Raw genomic sequence first — 21,614 nt, forward strand, 5'->3', positions numbered from 1 at the left:
GGGATAGCCATTTTGTTGTTGGGACCATGCCCGTGGTGACCTATACATTCTTGGAGGGTCATTGTGTGAGCTAATCAACTGCTCATCAGATCACAATCTATTACTCCCTAGACCTAGGGAAACTTTTTTGTAAATTGGACCACTACACTAGAAAGCGACCCAACATATCAGTAATGCATCCACATTGGGACCTTAGGCCTTATTTCAACCAATTTGCTGGTGTCGCACCACAGAACACAGCCTGTAATTGTGTGGTCAACCATTTTGTGGCCTGGACCTTTACACAGAATATGACCTGAAATTCCACAAGGAAAACTTTTCTGTGCTCTGGTTGAATATGCATTCGTAAGTTGCCTGCAAACCCTGCAAAGGCAGGTATTGTTTGGCCACCTAATTATAATATATGACCTAGCATCATTGACCACCACTTCCTTGGGAGCTAAGCATATTCCTACATTGTGGTCAATTGACTTAAATCAATGATATCCTAAATATGAACAGGCCATGTTCTCGTGATCATCGTGTCAACCCGTATATTTCATATGCAGACAGTAGGAACACTTGCTGAGGGAAAACTGTAGATAAATTGAAGTTGCCCCAGCAGCCGTTCAGTCAATGAGCTAGATAGATTAAACAGCTTGGAATGTATATTCAGTATTACGCATCACACGGCAGAATTTTTACAACTGCAAAAAGCCAATTCCAAAATGGCTTCTGTACCTCCTTCCACACTGCAGAGGCGTCCATCAGCCCAAGGCCTCGTCTGCAGCAGAACAAGGCCTCCGGCTGCGTGGCAATCATGTCAAGCCTACTCAGAACGGCAGTAAACCTTAGACGGCTGTGCTTCCCAGGAGTCTATCTAGAACATTCCACAAAGGCTTTTCTTGTCATGTTAGGGGTGGACCACGGGTCAAAGCAAATGGATGAGGGGATGATGATGATAAAAAAAAATAAAAAATAAAAATCCAAACATCCAGCTATTGTATTCAAATTAAAAAAAAAAAATGTCTGTTCGCACTAATCACTTTGCTACATATATAATTTCCAGCTAATATAAAGCACATTGTACCAGTCCTCTAAAACAGTTAAGATATATACACTGGTCTAGATATATTATTAAATAGAATATTACAAAATATTAAAGGCCACGGTCGTGTCCTGCCCTTGGTTTTATTTGAAGTTGGCGTAGTCCGAGAATGCGTCAATATATTCCTGAACCACTCTGTAGCAGAATTCGTACTGCTCCTGCGAAGGCGAAGAGAAGAAGAAATTAGCAATATGCATTTTTAGCATAATTAACATTTTTATAATTGAATACATTAAAAATTATTAACAAATTATATATATATTTATTAATTAAAGCCCAAATTGAAACTTCTGCATTACTGTAACAGTTAGGCTACATATACAGTGATTTGCTTGTCTTTTAAAAAAAAGCATATTGTGTGCTGCAGCAAGGTTTAACCCTTTTGCTGCCAGATCTATTTTTGCTTTTTTTGTGTACATTTAGGCCTGAAAATTACTTGGAGAACTATGGGGTCAGCATCTTTCCCCATAGTTCTCTTGAGGGTCACGGGAGGGCATAAACTAGCGTCCTCCCGTGACCCAAAGCTCAGGATATCGCGAGCCACAGCTTGCGGTATACTGAGAGCGCCGCAGCCGGGACGGATCCCAACAATGCTGTCGAGATCCACCCAGCTGCGTGAGTGACAGCGGGCTCTGCCTATCTAGAGGCAGAGCCAGCTGTGAGCCAGCTGTGCCCGCCCCCTCCCGCATCCTTTCCGCCAGTCAGTGCTGGAGGATCGGGGAGGGGGGGAATCCCTGTAGGGAGCCGTGACAGTCACGGCTCTCTGCAGGGAGATGATCGAGAAGATCGGTATGTGTTCGCTCACTTCCCAATCTATTGAGCCGACAGTTTCAGTGCCACACGTCGGCTCGAACTATGAGGATGAGTGATTTGATTGAAGCACTGTGCAGTGGGTGCATCAGACCTCTGGAAACCCAGGCCGCTGCGTCGGGTGTGAGAGCGGCGCTGGACTCTACAAGTGTGCTGCCAGCACAGAGTACTTTCTCCACCACACAGTAAGTACATAAAATAAAACACAAAACTGCAAGCATATTTATTACGGTGTATGCAGCACGATATGGATGATTTGCACAATAATAAATACAGTAGGGATTTAAAAACATCTGTTAAAGGAGAACTATGAGGTGAGTGCCTTTCACTCACCTCATAGTTCTAGCCGTCCTGTGACAATGAGACTGTCACAGGTCAGCTCAGTAGATCGGGAGGTGAGCGAACACATACCGGCGTTCGCTCACCTCTCGATCCTGTCACGGCTCTCTGCCTTGACAGGGGAGGGGCTGGATTCCCCCCTCCCCGTTCCGATCCGCCAGCGCTGACTGGCGGAACGGACGGGGGAGGGTACAGCTGGCTCTGCCTCCAGATAGGCAGAGCCAGCTGTCAGTCACGCAGCTGGGCGGATCCCGGCACAATTGTCGGGATCCGCTTCAGCGGCTCAGTATACCGCGAGCTACAGCTTGCGGTATACTGAGCCTAGGGTGACGGGAGGACGCTAGTTTGTGTCCTCCCGTTACCCTAAGGAAAACTATGGGGAAAATACTTAACCCCATAGTTCTCCTTTAAGGTAATTTTTTTTTTGCATAGATTGAAAACCTTCTACATTTCCCAGCTGATAGGAAGGGATCACCGAGTGGAAAAGTCCAGACTGGATTTTTGGAGAGCAGAGAGAGAACTTAAGGAATGATAGCCCCTCAGCTCCTTGGCAGAAGTCGGGGGCTTCTTTGGAAAACCCGACTCGTCAGCTGATCACCCATTCAGGATGCATTTTGGTTTCTTTAGTCACTTGGCATTTTAAAGTGCCAATCTGAATGTGTGCTACTGGGCCAACACTGATTTCACTGAAGATGCTTTGAGTAAGTGTCCTCTGGCATAAGATCCAAAATTAACTTTACTGACCTCAGTACAAGACACTATGGGGCTTATTTTTAACAGAGACCAGATATCAATATCTAAGATATTGGAAGTCAGTGGCGTGCTAAGCACATTTGTAAAGCACACTCATAGCCCAATCAGTGAACGCCTAGTATTCATTGAGAAATACTAGACATTCTCTGAATGGCCGCTGTGCTGAGGGAGTGACCTGCAGTGTTTTAACAACACAGGGGAAGTCGCTCAGCACAGCGGCTATTCCTATAACTGGAAGACAATGTAAAACACTGTAGTAGCTGCAGCTATTACATGGTATTAAACCATCCCTATGACCCTGCCAGGGATCATTTAAATGAAAAAACTAACATTGTGCCAAGCTGGGCCAGTGTAAGTATATATACATTTGTAAAGCTGTAGTTCAACTTTAAGCAGTGTGACATCATGGGACAGCCTTCCCCTTTAAAAATCAGCAGATTATGATTGCTCCCTCAGTTGTATCCTGTCCTGGCAGGTTCCCTTATAGGATCGAAAATGGTTCAAATTGAACTACTTGTTTAATTGGGACTTCCAGTTTACAAGGCTTCTGCCTCTACCCCTTCCACAACTGAAGAATTCTAACATCTCGCAGAGGAAGCATAATTTAAAGAGACACTGCTACTTTGCCCATTCAGTAACCCTCCCTTCCCCTCCCATCCTTCCCCTCCCATCCTTCCCCCATTTCTACCGTCCTCTCCAGCAATTCCCCCAACACAAAATACTGAACCAAATCTGGTGTTTCCAAGTACAGAGGAGCATGTGAGCAGCTCTTATAATGCAGTGCTCGGGACTAGAGGCCAATCTCTAAGCCCGAGCACTGTCTTAAGATTGGAGTGGTGACATCAGTGCGCTCTCTAGGCTATGACAGGTTACAGACACAAAGGGAGGAGTAGTTGGGGGGGGAATACTAGAGAGATGAATACCTGAATGGATAAAGTGCCAGTGCCTATAAATAAATCTGTAAATCAAAATATGTATCACTTTATAACCACAAAAGGTACTTCCATATATTCCTGTTTACTTTACGCAGCCTCTGAACATGCATAAGCATTTGACAAGAAGGCACTTACCAGTGTCTGCACCATGTGTGGCCTTTGCAATCTCAAGCTTTTCACTGTTTGAAAGACGTCTAGTATCCCTTCTGCTTTCACTCTCTCCAGCACCGTACTGAGAGCGCAGAACGTCCCCGTCCTCCCCGCGCCAGCACTGGGCAAGAAGACAACACAATGAACCTTAGCACTTCTTCGTAGTAATTTGTGTATCATTTCATAGTAGCACCATCCTAAGGTCTAAAATTCCTGACATCTCCTGGTGTTGTACCCTCCTTAGCACATGAAAATAGCAGATATCTTTTCATGAATGGGATCGGTAGCAAATCGGTTCTAGAAAAGGAGAACTGGCTCATCGCAAATTTTTGGTTTGCATGAATGTTCCCATACAGTTCTGTCTTTCATTCAGAGTCATGCATTGCAGTACCCAATACATGGAATGATTTACCCCAACCTGTCCATCTATCTCCCACCTTGACTGCCTTTAGGCGTTCCCTTAAGACTCATCTCTTCAGGGAAGCCTATCCCAGCTCAACCCAAGCACTCAACCATCACGTTCTCAAACAATTCATCCCCACGCAGCTCCCTCCTCATGTATCACTGGCCCCTCCCTTTTAAATTGTAAGCCCTCATGGGCAGGGCCCTCCTTACCATCTTGTCTTGAATTGTATTGTGATTGTAATGTCTTCCTTATATTGTAAAGCGCTGCGCAAACTGTTGGCCCAATATAAACCCTGAATAATAATAATTGCTATCAAGTTAAAGCAGACAAAATCTGGAGCAGTTGCCCATAGCAACCAATCAGTTCTCTTTTGAGTATGTTCGGTTACGATTTGAAAATGAAAGAAACTATCTGGTTGCCATGCACATCTGCTTCAGATTTTGTCTGCTCCACTTTTGATAAATTCCTCTCAATATGTTCAGACAGACTACAAAATCTAAAAGATATAAGGCGTGGAACTGAGACTTCGCTAAAACATAAAAGATGCACCCTGGGGCTCGATGTTATAGGTAGAGACCCAGGATCTCCAGCAAAAGTGGTAGGTAGAGGGTCGAGGGAAACCATTTAACACTGACAGGGATCTTTATGATAGTCAACTTTTTTCATTCAGGTAAAAACTTTATCCCAAAAAAGAAAAAAAACTTTCTGTAACTGCTTAAAAAAACGGTGTTATCTGGAGTTCAGCTTTAATATTAGTCACTCATGTAAAGTCTATATGAATCTATGCTCTCCACAGGGTAATAATGCCACTCCGCCATAAATCAAGGGAGGCGTAAGTGGAGCCACTCTAAGACAGGAAGTGTGATACTGGCCGGATCACCAGAGGAAAATGAAGGAAAAACCCCCTAAACAAGGGAAACCAACGTGGCCACCACACCCAAGGGTTGGTAAGCTGCAGTGTATTACATTGTTTTGGGTTTAAATCTGATTTAAAGTTGATATAAATACGAGTGTATGTTCCCGATACTCATTAAAACGGAAGAAGTGGCTCAAATAAGCTACAAAATGGGTTCAATGTGATAGAACGAGTTCAGTTAAATAAGACTAACTACTACTGGCTGCAGCAAACCTGTAAAGGTTAAGAAAAACCTTGTTAACCCCAAATAACGCCTTCCTCACCTTTCCTCGATTTAGAGCGCCTTTTATTTAATTTTTTTCCCCAAAAATAAATGGTATTTAACAGAAGATTACTGTCTACTACTACAGTGCCTATTACAGGCAACACCAGTACCCAACCACCAATACTCACCTGCAATGTATGTTAATTACGTACCTCCTAGAAGTAGTACCAGAACTCATCCGCAGAGTGCAGTAATGGAGTACCTCCTAGAAGTAGTACCAGAACTCACCCACAGAGTGCAGTAATGGAGTACCTCCTAGAAGTAGTACCAGAACTCACCCACAGAGTGCAGTAATGGAGTACCTCCTAGAAGTAGTACCAGAACTCACCCACAGAGTGCAGTAATGGAGTACCCCCTAGAAATACTACCAGAACTCACCCGTAGAGTGCAGTAATGGAGTACCTTCTACAAGTAGTACCAGAACTCACCCACAGAGTGCAGTGATGGAGTACTTCCTCGAAGAAACAAACCCGCCCACGGCGCACAGTGATGTAGTACCTCCTAGAAGTAGTACCAAAACTCAACCATAGCGCGCAGTAATTAAGTACCTCCTAGAAATAGTTACAGAACTCACTCACAGAGTGCAATTATTGAGTACTTCCTCGAAGTAGTAGAGTGAGTGAAGGAATACCCCTCCTAGAAGTAGTACCAGAACTCACCCGTAGAGTGCAGTGATGGAGTACCAGTAACTCACCTGCAGTGTACGGTGATGGGATGGTTCCCAGACTGCTGTTGCTGTTTCTGGACAGCTGCGATGATATTTATCATTCCTTTCCCATCAGTAGGAATTCCAACCTCCGGCCACCCGTGAAAGTGGAACTGTCTAATTTGGCGGGCTTTGTTTTCCTGCATGGGAATAAAACGATCTCATTGTAATATCCCACACAACCATTATAATACTGCAGAGTCCTGAGACAACCTCCACACTTTCTACTAATGCACATACACAGGCAATGCTCTTTAGGTACTTTTCTGTTGAAAACAATGACCAATCTGTGGACTTCTCTCCAAATTATTTTTTCAGGCTGAATGGAGAAAGAAGTGATTGGAACATTTCTAATGGAGTTCTAAAGCTTGTGATGTATGGGAACAATGCACTATTCTCTTTGATCCTCTCATTTGTAATCAAATCTAAACTGCTTTATGTGCGTGCATTCAGAAGTCAAAGTTAGGTCCAGCAGCAGAGATTACATCATTAACTGAAATGTATCTTATTTGTGTATCACTCGGCTGTAGATCCTCAAATCGTCTCTGAATTTGTGCTGACACTGTCCATCCTTCTGGAGGGTGACTACTTTTGTTTCCCATGGTCCCTGTGTGTGTTTAAAGTAGCCACCGCTCCAAGCTCACTCATGTGATGGACTACAACCTCATGTTTAGTGTCTCTTTCATTCCGATTGGCTGCTAAAAGTTCCTTGTTACAGTATATTTCTATTGGCGCAGCCAAAATGGCATAACACCTACTTTATATTCATTACATGTTTTCAGTCGCATCATACCCTAAAAATATAGAAAAAAATTGCTGCTTCCAATTTTAAGTGTTCTTTTACTTGCTTAGAAATTCTAACTCGCTTCCTCCCTATGTAATGTAATGGCAGTTCATTGAGGTCGCCCACAGCAGCCAGCTTCCCAATGTAGTTTCTTTACTCAAGGTGAACACAGTAAAGCCTTAAAAACAGAAGGTATTCACATGTCTCAATCCATTACATATCCCAAAAATAAAAGGATTCTTCCTCATTTAGAACAATAGGGGAGCAATACAAATCTTTCATTTATGCCCAAAAAAGCCAAATGCACATCCAGAATCACTGGTGTACAGTACAAATATAGCCTAACATTACAGAGCCATTTCTGGTGTAGACCTCGACCCAACATGACAATACAACCAAAGGCGACTTGACTGTGCTATGCACTCATTCGGTTGAAGGTCTTCTTTTAATTCTTTATCTAGGTTTTCGATTTTTTTTCAAATACAAAGAATGAGAGGCAGAAATACATAAACACAGACCGCACAACGTTAAAAACTGGAGTCTGTGAACATAGGCTAAAGCAAATAACATTGGGCTTCCATATTCAGGTAAATAGAGGTGGAACGTCAACTTGTTACTCCAACTCATAACTAGTTGCACTAGTCTCTGGCTAGTTATGGAAACAAGGGGCAAAAAAAAGGGTAGGGCAGATCCACCCATAGGAGGGAAGCCCCTAGGAAATATGAACTAGGAGTAGACTTATTTGGCGTAATAAATGGCTTTTTAATATTTGCACTATACACCAGCAGTTCTGGATGAAGACTGGCTAACGGGGAGAAAAGCAATGGTTTGTATGGTTCTGTCCACTGTCCTGAAATCAGGAATAATCCTCTTAATTTTGGGAAATACCTGCTATTCCAAAAAGGCTTTACTGTACTATGCACTGATTTGGTTGTAGGCCTTTTTGATAGTCGCTTCTCACTAGGGATGCACCAATACAGGTTTTCCGGTATCGAGTACCGATATTTATATTTCGGTACTCGCCGATACCAAATACCAATACTTCAGGTAGCATGGAGCCACCTTCCCGCCAATCAGGAAGTGTGGAGGCGGGTCATTACCCACTGCCCGGCTTCCTGATTGGCGAGGTAGTTGGCTTCATGCAGTTTGGCCAGCTCCATGGCTGGCTTCCCGGCCAATGAAGAAGCTGGGAGGCATGTCATTACCTGCAGCTCTGCTTCCTGATTGGCCGGGAAGCCGGCTCCATGCTGTTTGCCCGACTCCATGCTGATTGGCTGGGAAGCCGGCATCCAACCCAATCATGAAGCCGGGCCACCAGTCACTGCCCACGGCACGGCTTCCTGATTGGCCGGTGAAGCTGGCTCCATGTTCCCTTGCGGCACTGCCGGTTAGAGAAAATCTCCCTCTGACTGAAGCTCCGTTATCGCCATAAGAATCGGAGCATTTGGGAGAGTGAGTCCTCGCCCAAATACTCGGTATGGGCACTGATACTAGCATCGGTATCGATGTATTCTTACTTCTCAACATAACCTGTATATGAACAGTTGCACTTTTCCTGAAAAGATGCGACAAGATGGTTGACAAGAGGAAGTCCTCACCCTGGTGTTGGTGACCAGCAGGTCTCGCACTGTGTAGCTTTCACACTCTTCTTCCTTCTTCAGCTCCATGGTAATATCACCAAAAGACATGGTCCCTTCTGACGGCCAATACTGCGCACATTTTTCCTAAAAAGAATAAAGTAAAGATGTATTTACCAAAGTAAGTCTGCAATTATAAAACACAAGTTACACAGACTCCCATGTCTAGTGAAAATAAGTAGGTCATTTTGCAGTATATTTCAAGGATCTGTTTACTGACCAATATCTTTGCAGGACTCAAGCATGCATACATACATACACATCAGGCAGCATGGTAGCATAGTGGTTAAAGCATATGTAAACCTACTCAATAAAATATCATATAAGCTTTGACGTGTTATTGTGGATTTGCAATCATTACAGGTACAGGTTTTGGTGCTCACTTGCAACCAAGATATCAAAGAATTGAAATGAAGACAGATTCTTGGAGCACTCTCGGTGATGACGCTCCTGGAATCTGCCTTAAAGGAGAACTATGGGGTCAGTGTTTTTCCCCATAGTTCTCCTTGGGGTAACGGGAGGACACAAACTAGCGTCCTCCGTCACCCTAAGCTCAGTATACCGCGCGCTACAGCTCGCGGTATACTGAGACGCCGTACTTGGAGCGGATCCCGACTTAGATGACGGGATCCGCCCAGCTGCGTGAGTGACAGCTGGCTCTGCCTATCTAGAGGCAGAGCCAGCTGAACCCGCCCCCTCCCCCGTCCGTTCCGCCAGTCATCGCTGGCAGATCGGAGCAGGGAGGGGGGAATCCAGCCCCTCCCCCTGTCACGGCAGAGAGCCGTGACAGGATCGAGAGGTGAGGGAACCCGGTATGTTTTCCCTCACCTCCCGATCTACTGAGCCGACCTGTGACAGTCTCATTGTCACAGGTCGGCTTATAACTATGACGTGAGTGGAAATCACTCATGTCATAGTTCTCCTTTAACTTAGCAGGCCCTTGATCAGACACTTCCTTTTATAGGGTTACAAAACTCCCTAAATACAAGAAGTCCAGTGCACTCCATACAGCATTCAGACCCAATCATAGAAGGGTTCTATGGTGAAATGGTAGAGGGTGCTGCCACAACATAAGTCCCAATCCAAGATATCACCAGCAGATTGTCCAAGCACAAACAGAGACCAGGGAAGTGACCTGGTTAAACAAGTGCCTGCTAAGTGAAGGCAGATTCAGGAGCGTTATCACCGAGAGTGCTCCAGGAATCTGCATTTCAGTTCTTGGATATCTTGGTTGCAAGTGAGCACCAAAACCTGTATCTGTGGATTTGCACTCAAAGAAGGAACTGCATAACCATATAGGTTATGATGAAAAGGGACAAACAAATCAAACGTTCTCAAAATGAATCAATGCATAGCAATGTATAGCCTACAGACCTAAAACAGAAGGTATTCACATCTCATTCCATTAGATATCCCAAAACAAAATCTATTTGCATGGCTCTGTCCACTGTCCTAAAATGAGGAATAATCCCCTTATTTTTGGGCTATGTGATAGAATGAGACAAGCGGATACCTTCTATTCTAAGAAGGATTTACTCCGCTACACACAAGGAGGGGTAAAGGGATCTCCTTGGGCAACCTCTTTTGATCCATGGCTCGATCAAATGTCCTGAAATTAGGTATAATCTTATTTTTGGGATATGTGACAGAATGAGACAAGTGGATAGCTTCTGGTCTAAGAACGCTTTACTGTGCTACACAGGAGGAGTAAAGGGATCTCCTTGGGCAAAATCTTTTGATGGTATGATCTAGCTAAACAGCAATAGAGAAATGCCATGTCCCAAGAATGGTTCTATTGCCTGCAAAGAAAGGTGGTATCAGCATTCCATTTTAAGTAAATGCCATGGTGCACCACACAACAAATAATTAAGCCATATGTATTGTAGGCACTCAAAGGGCTTTCATTGGTGAAGACAGCAGAGAAGCCCTTTGAGTGCCTACAATACCTGTTTTTTTCTCCCTCAATATATAACTTCTTTTTTTCAGTTTTGTATGAAACCAATCAACTGGCCATTAGCTGTAAAAGTATGACGGAGTAAGTTTGCTCAGTTCTGTGCTATTCAGTATTCTTTAGGGCCTAGTTGTGTATGTTCTGATCGACAAGTTATGGGTTTTGCAGTAGATCTGGGATTACCACCTGCCCCCTCTCCTCCAGCTCTGTTAACATAACGATCGAACACGACTTCCACTCCCAGATCATCCGCCAGAAATCTTCCATTGTGTGCCGCAATGGCCCCTGACTGGCAATGTACGAGTCCTTTTGTCGATAACCCTGCAAGACAAAAGGAACACCATCCTAAAATGATCAGAAATGGATCCTTCAGTAATGACAAGACCGATGAAGAGAACCTGCATAAACTGAAAGCAAAATATACTTTTATAAAAAGGAGGAAGTGCTGAAATTTCTCCTCCGTATGCTGAACAGCGTACACCCAGCTTAACAACTACTAGTTATACCTGATCAATGAGAACCTTTACAGAGTATTATCTGGTGCCTGAGAAATGCAGAATGAACTTACATCGATAAAAGAGGCATTTACATAGTCTGTGTTCTCCTCTCCCCTCTTCACAGGAATAATGACTCTGTTGAATTCATCTGCAGGAGAAAAAGGAATGGAAATATTAATCAGTGTCTTGTTTGATGACAGCACCTCTTGGTGGACGATTTTATTTTCTCCAAGTGTTACAGAGAACAGGCAAGTTGGGGGATGAGGAACCACTGACAGACAGGATGGATCCTGTGCGTGTGTGAGCACGGACACCCTCACGGATGTGCAGCTCGAGTGAGCGCACGACCGCGTACAGCCGCGTCCTCCCATAGGGAGGAACAGGCTGCTGCGTACAATCACACACAGCACCTGTCCTTCCGGGGAATGGCTCGATACCGCCATGCAGGCCGCAAGGATCTGTATGGCCCGACTCTACGCTGTGTGAATGAGGCCACAATGTAGCAGCTTTACCAACACTAAACTCTCTAGCTATTGTTGGCATAGCACAGGTGTTTATTATGGCTCCTATTTATACAGCAATGTGAGATTATTTTAAATATACACACACACACACACACACACACACACACACACACACACACACACACACACACACACATAACATATCCTGTTCAACTGAATACCTACTATAAAGCTAACGCAGCCACACCATGGCTTAGTGATCAGATGGATTATATATCTATGCCTGGTGGCTTAGTGGTCAGATAGTAGGGCATAGCTCTCTATACAGGGTGACTTAGTGGTCAGATAGTAGGGTATCTCTCTCTATACAGGGTGGCTTAGTGGTCAGACAGTAGAATACTGTATATCTCTCTATACAGGGTGGTTTAGTGATCAGATAGTAGGGTATCTCTCTCTATACAGGGTGGTTTAGTGATCAGACAGTAGGCTATATCTCTCTATACAGGGTGACTTAGTGGTCAGATAGTAGGGTATCTCTCTCTATACAGGGTGGCTTAGTGGTCAGACAGTAGAATACTGTATATCTCTCTATACAGGGTGGTTTAGTGATCAGATAGTAGGGTATCTCTCTCTATACAGGGTGGTTTAGTGATCAGACAGTAGGCTATATCTCTCTATACAGGGTGACTTAGTGGTCAGATAGTAGGGTATATCTCTCTATACAGGGTGACTTAGTGGTCAGATAGTAGGGTATATCTCTCTATACAGGGTGACTTAGTGATCAGATAGTAGGGTATATCTCTCTCTATATACAGGGTGACTTAGTGATCAGATAGTAGGGTATATCTCTCTCTATACAGGGTGGTTTAGTGGTCAGATAGTAGGGTATATCTCTCTCTATACAGGGTGGTTTAGTGGTCAGATAGTAGGGTATTTCTCTCTCTATACAGGGTGGTTTAGTGGTCAGACTGCACAATTGTATGCAACTCTGCAAGCAGACTTTGTATATAGGCTTTACTGTATAACTACACATTAGGCTTAGTGGTTTCACAGTATATACAGGTGAAACTCGATTAGAATATCGTGCAAAGTTCATTTATTTCACTAATGCAACTTAAAAGGTGAAACTAATATATGAGACTCATTACATGCAAAGCAAGATAATTCAAGCCGTGATTTGTCATCATTGTGATGATTATGGCTTACAGCTCATGAAAACCCCAAGAACCCCAAATCCACAACCTCAAAAAATGAGAATATTACATGCAATCAATAAAACAAGGATTGTACATAGAACAATATCGGACCTCTGAGAAGTACAAGCATGCATATGTACTCAGTACTTGGTTTGGGCCCCTTTTGCAGCACTTACTGCAATTACTTTTGCACGATATTCTAATTATTTGAGTTTCACCTGTATAACTATACATGATAGCTTAGTAGTTCGACATCACAAAAAAAACATTAGTATACCCAGGTGGTTTAATGGCCAAACTGTACAGAACATGTTACACTAGATAGTGACTTAGTAGTCAGACATTCTGATTAAACAGTACATATACAGTACATGCAAGGCAGCTTGGTAGAAAGACTGTACATAATATAAAAGTATACTAAATATTTTAGTGGTCAAACTATACTGGATTTGTTACAATGCATCTTGGTTTAGGACACATACAAACCATACACAGACTGTACATACAGGTGAAACTCGAATAATTAGAATATCGTGCAAAGTTCATTTATTTCACGAATGCAGCTAATGGTTTACCTACCTTAGTGGCTAGACGATACAGCATACAAAGCAATGAACTGGATGGGAATACCTTTTCAAAATCATAGACTTTAATATGGAACTGACAGAAACAGGAACCATACCGCACTCCTTACCGGGATTCCCACTTGATGAAGATGGGTGCTCGAAATGACTGAGGACGGCACCGCCACACATGAACAGTAGAAAAATGTCACCAGCACACCATGAGTTGAAAAAGCAAAATATTTTATTGCCAATAGCTGTATCTCATTGGCAAGCGCTTTCGGGGCCTCGCAGGGTCCCCTTCATCAGGCTTAGAGATCTAAGCCTAATGAAGTGGACCCTGCGAGGCCCCGAAAGCGCTTGCCAATGAGATACAGCTATTGGCAATAAAATATTTTGCTTTTTCAACTCATGGTGTGCTGGTGACATTTTTCCACTGTTTAATATGGAACCGACCCCTTTAAGGCTATAAATAGCGTCCACTCCTCTGGGAAGGATTTCCACAAGAGTTTTGGAGTGCGTCTGTGGGAATTTGTGTCCATGGAGCCAAAAGAGCATTTGCGAGGTCAGGTACTGAGGTTGGATGAGAACGCCAAGCTCATTATCAGTGTTCCCATATATTCCAAAGGTGTTCAGTAGGGTTGAGGTCAGGGCTTGGTGCATGCCTCTTAAGATCCTCCACACCATACTCCAATGTGCTTGGACTGCACTATGGCATTTCGTTGCTGGGGGATTTCCAGAAGGAACAGAATTTGCGTAATTTGTATTTCCTCGAGGATCTCCAGTGTCATCCCACAACCCAATAATTTACGCACAGGTTCAAAGACATGAATATGTAGTTCTATGAGTGTAGTAGGCACAATAGCCTGCAATGCCCAATGTGAATGGTCCAATGTACTCTGTAAGGTGCACAACAGATAATGGCACTACATAAACACGCTACATGAAAAGAATAGTCTTACATGGAATGATCTGCAGGACTCGGTTTTTCTTCATGTTGGCTGGCAGATTTCCCGTCCTCATTTTGTCATTCTGAATTTTAATGGACGTTAGCTTCTGGAAGGAGGAACAGATAGTTCTTATGTTGCACACAAATTTAGCAGTTTTCATTAGGAACTGTACAAGATTTTTTACCTAAACCTAAAATTTCAACACATGGCATTGCAGTGTGGTCATGGCACCAGCAGATTGTAGCTGGGTACTCCAATAAACCACATTATTGTAAACGGTCACCCACTATCTAGACTTTACTATTCCTAAAGCCATAGACCATCGTCAAATGGAAATCTACAATTGGAATTGCCCCTCTTAACAGCTATAATAGCCTCCACTCCTCAGGGATGGATTTCCACAGGGTTTTTGGAGTGTGTCTGTGGGAATTTGCATCCATCGAGCAAAAAAGAGCACTTGCAAGGTCAGGTAATGAGGTTGGATGAGAAGATCTGGCTCATAATCAGTATTGCAATTCATCCCAAAGGTGTCCAGTAGGGTTGAGGTCAAGGCATGGCGCCAGCCTCTTAAAGTGACATTAAACCCTCAGATGTTTTAACATAAAACAATACTGTAATGTGCGCCTTACTGTAATCCATGGTTGTTTCCCTTCTCTTTGCTGCTCTTCCTTTTAAATCTGTATCTGTTCTCATGCTTGGGGAGAACTTCTGTTTTGCAGCAGACTGCCTTGTCTCAGGAATGGATACATGGTGTCTGTGTATAGGTTTGCAACCTGAGCCAGCACTACAGGAAGAGGCAGTCAGACAGATCCTCCACACCAAGCTCAACAAACCAAGTCTTTATGGAGTCGGCTTTGTGCATAGGGGCACGGTCAAGGCGCAACAGAAAAGGGGCATCACCAAACTGTCACAAAGTTGGAAGTGCACAATTGCCTAATTGAACATAAGCTGTTGCTAAGAGCACATCATTTCCCCCACGCCAATGTCTCAGCATGAGCTTCATAAGGCTTTAGGTCTCACCTTGAATTCCTCCTCCAGGCCGTTGCTGTTGGTCCCAGGGATTTTGTTGTACAGCTTCTGTAGGTGAGTTTCCAGAGATGTGACTTCTAGCTCTGTGTCCCCGTACAGATAATGTTCCAGCAGTGCTTGATAAATAAACACATACTGCATCTAAACAAAACACACATAGGGACGCATTGAGCTTCTGTTGTTTCTTTCAAGGGTCACAGAAATAAATGTCAGGACACGGGAACGTCTTTAGATCAGAAAAACAAATGCTTTGTGACAAAGCTGGATTGTTCATTTTGTATAAACTATTAGGTCTATAAAATTTAGAATCTTTTTGCATTTAAATATTTTATATTTACATTTCCAGCCTGTATTTTTCACATTAACTTGGCTAGTCTTAGCTGATTTGATCGGTAACTTGTACGTGAACTCGATACTATTAAGGGAATTTATCAAAATTGGAGCAGCGAAAACCTGGAGCAGCTGTGCATAGTAACCAATCAGCCTCTCTCTTTCATTTCAAATCTTAACAAGCCAAACTGAAGAGACGCTGATTGGTTTGCACAGCTGCTCCAGATTCTGTCTGCTGCCGTTTTGATTCCCCTCTGTATATTTATCAGTTGTTTATACTCACATCTGTTTGTACCATCTGACAGCGCTGAGCCCGGATCCGACTGACAAACCCATAAACATCTACTTTCTTCTCTGAATTCATCATATCCAGCATGGCGTCTATGACTATGAAGGTTCCCGTACGACCTACGCCGGCACTAAGGAGCAAACACAGCAGGTTTCAGAAGTCTATAGCTATTAAAGCGGATCAGCAAAAACAAATGTGACATATGAAGCAATCAGACAATATCAATCATACAGCAGTTTTTGTTTCTCAAGTCCATCCTCTAACATCTTTTTTTTTTTCTTCACCTGACGGTCCTCCTTCTAAATCCATTGCGCTTCCACTTCCAATAATCGGGTGACAACGCTGTTTGTTCTGCAGTGTTGTCACCCTGCTGGACAGTGTCGTTTTAGATGGCGTTTAGGTCAGAACTAAATCTTCAGCGTGTCCCCAAAGCATTTGTCATAACGGCAAAAACTTGATAGAAAACAGGTAATGTGATTATTGAACAGAAGATAATTTCTTAAATTTTGCTTCATCCAATCTGGAAACATGTTCAGTGACTGTGTAGATTGCCCACCCCATTGATTCTCAACTTACCAGCGCCCCCCCCCCATTGCTCTGTCCTCCACTGCAGCTAGGGCAATGGAGGAAGCATGTGACCTCTTCCAATGTGACAGTGCTCTGGTCTAGCAGCCAATCACTAAGCCCAAGCACTGCCACATGACAAAACTGCTGACATCATATCATCTACTATCCTCCGGCAGCAGACGAGACTTTAGATTGGTCTTTCTGAAAAGTCATGTTGTACATCACAAAAACACCCTCCAGTCAATGGACATAGTCATGTATATTTACATACTCACCTGCAATGTACAACAATAGCCCCGGCATACTGCGGGTTACAGTTTTTAACCTTCTTCAGGAACTTTAGCATCCCTATAGGAGTAAAAGGCACCCCAAAATCAGGCCAACTGGTGAAATGGAACTGTGTAACAAGGCGCTGTGGCTTCTTATTTGTAACGTCACCAACCTGAGAGATGAGAAAGAGAAACAGAGGGTTACCAACTTCTCCCGTCTGTAGAAGAGACTTGTGACTTTCAGTTCTAAAGATACATATGCAAATAAGGGGGCACAGTCATTCATTATAGGAAGCCTGCCCTTTCTACAGAGAGGACTATGTAAGCTGCTACTGCTGCCCTCCCCTTCTTCTGGTTGTCTGGACCCATGCTGATCTAAAGGCTTCAATACTTCAGGTCATTGAAATGGTACAAATTTTCCTTTTTCTCTCTTAAACAGCTTTTAAAAAGTTCCGTCTGAAATTGGGGTTCAAGCATATCACCCTCCACCCTTTTTCATAGCAAATTTGGAACATACCAGATTTCAATTGCAGTAGGTGCTATGGGTAAAAAGCAAATAAGGTATGGTGTATATAACGTGTTTCCCCGAAAATAAGACAATGTCTTATATTTTTTTTGCCTCAAAAAAACACACTAGGTCTTATTCTTTTTTTTTAATGTACAACAATCCACATTTATTCATGTACAACAGTCTGCATATATTCATGTACAAAAATATGGTGATCAGAGCAATCAGGGGTGCCGTACCTTTCCAAGAGCAATTTGCTAACCAATCGCTGGCCAGAATGAGCGAAGTGCACTTTCACTATAGATTCCTCGCAGGCGGAGTGCATTTGGTATCACTCCGCCTGTGACAGGAGCCGGCGCTATAGAGGAAGCATTGGCTTATGCGGCTCTGCTCCCTCCGCTGCCGCCTTGCTTCCTCTATCGCTGGCTTCGTTGGCACGGCTGATTCTCTCCTGCCTCTCCCGCGGCTCTTCAAGTTCCCCCTTATGCCACCGCCGGCCCTGGGAATGGTCACAACTAGGTCTTATTTTCAGGGTAGGTCTTATATTTTAGCAATTCCCAAAAATAGTACTAGGTCTTATTTTCGGGGTAGGTCTTATTTTCGGGGAAACAGGGTAACGTAGCATGGCCACCAATGATTAATGCAAGAGGAAGGGGAGTTAACAGCAATGCCCTGACCTGGGGGGCCCGTTAGTAGCACTGCCATTGATATCAATGTTAGTCCACCAACACCAATGTGTTAAGGTGTCCAACACCAATGCCAGAGGTTGTTAATGCACCCAGTGGCACATGCTGGGGGTAATTACTGCGGTCACTGACACCAACGCTGGGGTTATGATTGGGGCAACTGACAGCAAGGCTGAGGTTTATGATTGGGGCAACTGACACCAAGGCTGAGGTTTATGATTGGGGCCACTGACACCAAGGCTGAGGTTTACTATTGAGGCCACGGACCAAAATGCTGAGGAATATTACTGCAGTTACTGACAACAATGCATTTAGAATGGCCAGAACACACTGCAGCACACTACAATACATTGTGTGGTGACGTGTCTTACAAAAGATTGTGTGCATTGAGATGTGTTCCAGCCCATGCATTTTAAACTGACTGCCTAACACAATGAATCTCGGCACACAAGAATGCCTAGAGCAGATATGCCGATAAGAAATTCAGCTTCCCTTGAAAAGAGGACAGGTTAACTTTGTGCAAAATGGGCAGAAGTTTCGGTCTGTGTCGCCATCATTCATTGGTAGGTTTTTGTCTGGGTGGACAGTGTAAAGTCATAGGAACAGTCTGTACCTGTTGGATGCAGAATTTGCGTATGGTGTAATCCACTAAAACGGTCATATCTTCTACCGATACGCGGATATTTCCATACGTCCAGCAACCCTGGTCGGGCCAGTACTGAGCACATTTACACTGCAGGGGACAGAATATAAACAAGTGAGAAATAGGTATATATTCACAATCTCATTCATTAAAGTACAACATGCTTCTCATATAGCAACCACACACACCAGTTTTACAACAATACCGTCAGCTAGGACATTATTGCTGATTGGTTGATATAACTCTGAATACTGCAGCTGCTCTTTTTACTACCTGAACAACCCAGAATCAGATAAAAGGTTTGCTTTACCCATTGTGTCCAGCAAAAGCACCATTTTGTCTAAGCTTTGAATAGTGTTGGAACTCCTGTCATGTTATTAATGAAGTAACAAGGAAATTAGATAAGAGGGTTATCGTAGATCCAAACTATTATATCAGTAAAAGACCCAAAATAGTCTCTGACAATAAAACACAACCACATAGGGTCTCGTTCTGAGGGGATGGTAAAAACAGGCAGTTGATCCACGTTTTCCAGTCTCCCGGCTGCCAACCTTAAAGGTCAAATCATGGCTGCTCAGCACTGCATACATGCCGGGGTCACAATGCATGGCGTTATGGATGCAGCAAACTTTAAACAGTATGTTGCATTTGACAGGTTGTGCCACTTGCTAAATGTGACAATTGCAATCTATGATACTGCAATTGAAAATCCCAATCGAGGTCTAAAAAACACTGTATTCAAGAGGCGGCAATATTGTTCCTGCAATGCCGTGCAGCCGCTGTTCTACAGCCCTCTGAAAAGTGATCCACTGTGGATCCAGTAATCCAATTGCAAACACTTGTTCTGGAGACAATTGCCTAAGATAGGGTTTTGAAGAGCGATTCCTCAGTTCTTGTAAATGAAAATGAAGGAAAATTTCACCAAAATAGCTGCAAAAAAAAAAGACATTGCCAGGAATAGGAACCCTTCCCTGCTTTATCTAAAAAGAAAAGTTTTCGTTTAAGATACAAGGAGGGCACAAACCGCGGCCAAAAACCTGAAAAACGTTTTACCCCTTCTCCACACCATAAATATTTTGATAAAGTCTTGCCTGGATTTGTGTTTTGAGCATATCACCCTTTACCTGATTTTATTGAGCCAGATATCTCCAGCAGCAAATAGACGTATGACCACTCCAAGAAAGAAATAATTGGCATAGAAAAGTTGGACCGCGATACAAGATTTCACCAGAAGGTGGCGTTATTGGTAAAAGCAGATCAGATAAGGTATAGATGATATGAATGGCCCCGATACAGTGGTACCTCGGTTCATGAACTTAATTTGTTCCACGATTCTGGTCGCGAACCGAATTAAAAACTGATCAGACCGCGATCTTGACTAGAGGAAGCCATGACCTGTGTCAGAGCAGGGAAGATGACTGCGGTTGTGTTCGTCACCCGATGCGTAGCTTGCGATTGGAAGCAAAATTTTGCCCAACTTCCTGTTCGCGAACAGAAGCGTTCGTGAAACGAGGTACCACTGTACATGTATATTTATTCCAGAAATCCTACTTACTTCTTTCCTTTCTTTCAGGTTGGTTACCATGACGATAGTCGCTGTGTTTTGTTCCCAGATCATCCTCCAGAAGTCATTCACAGTTTCCTCTTTTGGCCCTTGAGACGAGGAGGAAATCTTATAGTGACAACGTAACAGCAAAACTTTTTAAAAGGGAATCTTAGATATACAGACTTGCCTTTAGCATAGAAATCCCAACAATGATAACTAATGTGTTGATGCTGAAACATTACGGTTTCAAAAAGGAGGTAGCATTAAAGAGAACCTATTCTGTGCCCATACAGATATACACACTTGGCTTTCATTTACTTCCCTCTGTGCTCTGTGGGACTGTAGACAGCATTATATGGGTGTCAATATGAATATGGCTGCAAACAGCCCTTTATTACAGGCTTATGGAAAATGTGGCAGCTATTTTACCCTTGTTTTCTAGTCCCAGGGCACGGTCTGGAATGTTTGAGTGCAGTCCCTTGGTACTTACTTTCTGGTCCTTTGCAGACTCCCTGAGTCAGTAACGGAAGGATTAATTTGTAAAGAGGCAATAGGGATCGTGACCCAGCAGTCTCATGTAGCATGTGTCCAGTCTCTCTCCTTCTCCTGCAGTGTGTCTTCAATCTCCAACCACCCATTTAGTACGGTATGTCTGCAGTCTCTGATCGTCCCCTTAAGTAGGTATGCAGTCTCTGATTGTCCCCTTAAGTAGGTATGCAGTCTCTGATTGTCCCCTTAAGTAGGTATGCAGTCTCTGATTGTCCCCTTAAGTAGGTATGCAGTCTCTAACCATATCCAGTAGTAGGTCTGCAGTCTGTGATCATCTCCTCTAGAATGTCTGCATTCACTGATTATCTCCACTAATATCTCTCGAGTCTCTGACTGTTTTCTCTAGCATGTCTGCAGTCTCCGATTGTCTCTTCTAGAATGTCTGCAGTCCCTGATTTCCCCCTCTCTAGCATGTCTGCAGTCCCTGATTTCCCCCTCTCTAGCATGTCTGCAGTCCCTGATTTCCCCCTCTCTAGCAGGTCTGCAGTCTCTGATGGTCTCCTCTAGTATGTCTAAAGCCTCTGACAGTATACTGCCATACACTGATTATCTGCGGCCCTTTGGAAATCTCAAGGGATACAGTTGAGGCGCTAAACCTTGCAAGTTGACAGCCACTGTTCTAGCAGGTCACCTGACTTGTCTATGAGGCATACCTGAGCACCTGAAAAGGTAAAGGGAGACCAGGCAGAAGACTTAGCTACCACAGTCCCATGAGAGGGGGAACTACAGAACACTTCTGCTTCTCTTATTCGTTTGGCTGACCCCTTAGTCAGACCCTGTACAGCTATC

At 43.6% G+C, this 21,614-nt stretch overlaps 1 protein-coding gene across 1 annotated transcript in view; it reads right to left on the minus strand.

The window, feature by feature from the left end:
* Positions 1-806: 806 nt before the first annotated feature.
* The window catches only part of PTPRA (protein tyrosine phosphatase, receptor type A), a 41,351-nt gene continuing 20,543 nt past the window's right edge, over positions 807-21,614 (minus strand). The window contains exons 10-21 of the mRNA XM_018565344.1: positions 20,286-20,383; positions 18,701-18,820; positions 16,900-17,066; positions 16,052-16,187; positions 15,430-15,579; positions 14,422-14,515; positions 11,308-11,384; positions 10,926-11,060; positions 8,750-8,875; positions 6,356-6,507; positions 4,060-4,195; positions 807-1,245 (exon numbers count right to left, since the gene is read on the minus strand). Of these exons, the coding sequence (XP_018420846.1) occupies positions 1,171-1,245; positions 4,060-4,195; positions 6,356-6,507; positions 8,750-8,875; positions 10,926-11,060; positions 11,308-11,384; positions 14,422-14,515; positions 15,430-15,579; positions 16,052-16,187; positions 16,900-17,066; positions 18,701-18,820; positions 20,286-20,383 (1,466 nt within the window). The 3' untranslated portion in view covers positions 807-1,170. The remainder of the gene's footprint in view (positions 1,246-4,059; positions 4,196-6,355; positions 6,508-8,749; positions 8,876-10,925; positions 11,061-11,307; positions 11,385-14,421; positions 14,516-15,429; positions 15,580-16,051; positions 16,188-16,899; positions 17,067-18,700; positions 18,821-20,285; positions 20,384-21,614) is intronic.

This window comes from Nanorana parkeri, unplaced genomic scaffold (assembly GCF_000935625.1).
Source record: "Nanorana parkeri isolate BGI_ZX_2015 unplaced genomic scaffold, ASM93562v1 scaffold834, whole genome shotgun sequence".
NCBI lineage: Eukaryota > Metazoa > Chordata > Amphibia > Anura > Dicroglossidae > Nanorana > Nanorana parkeri.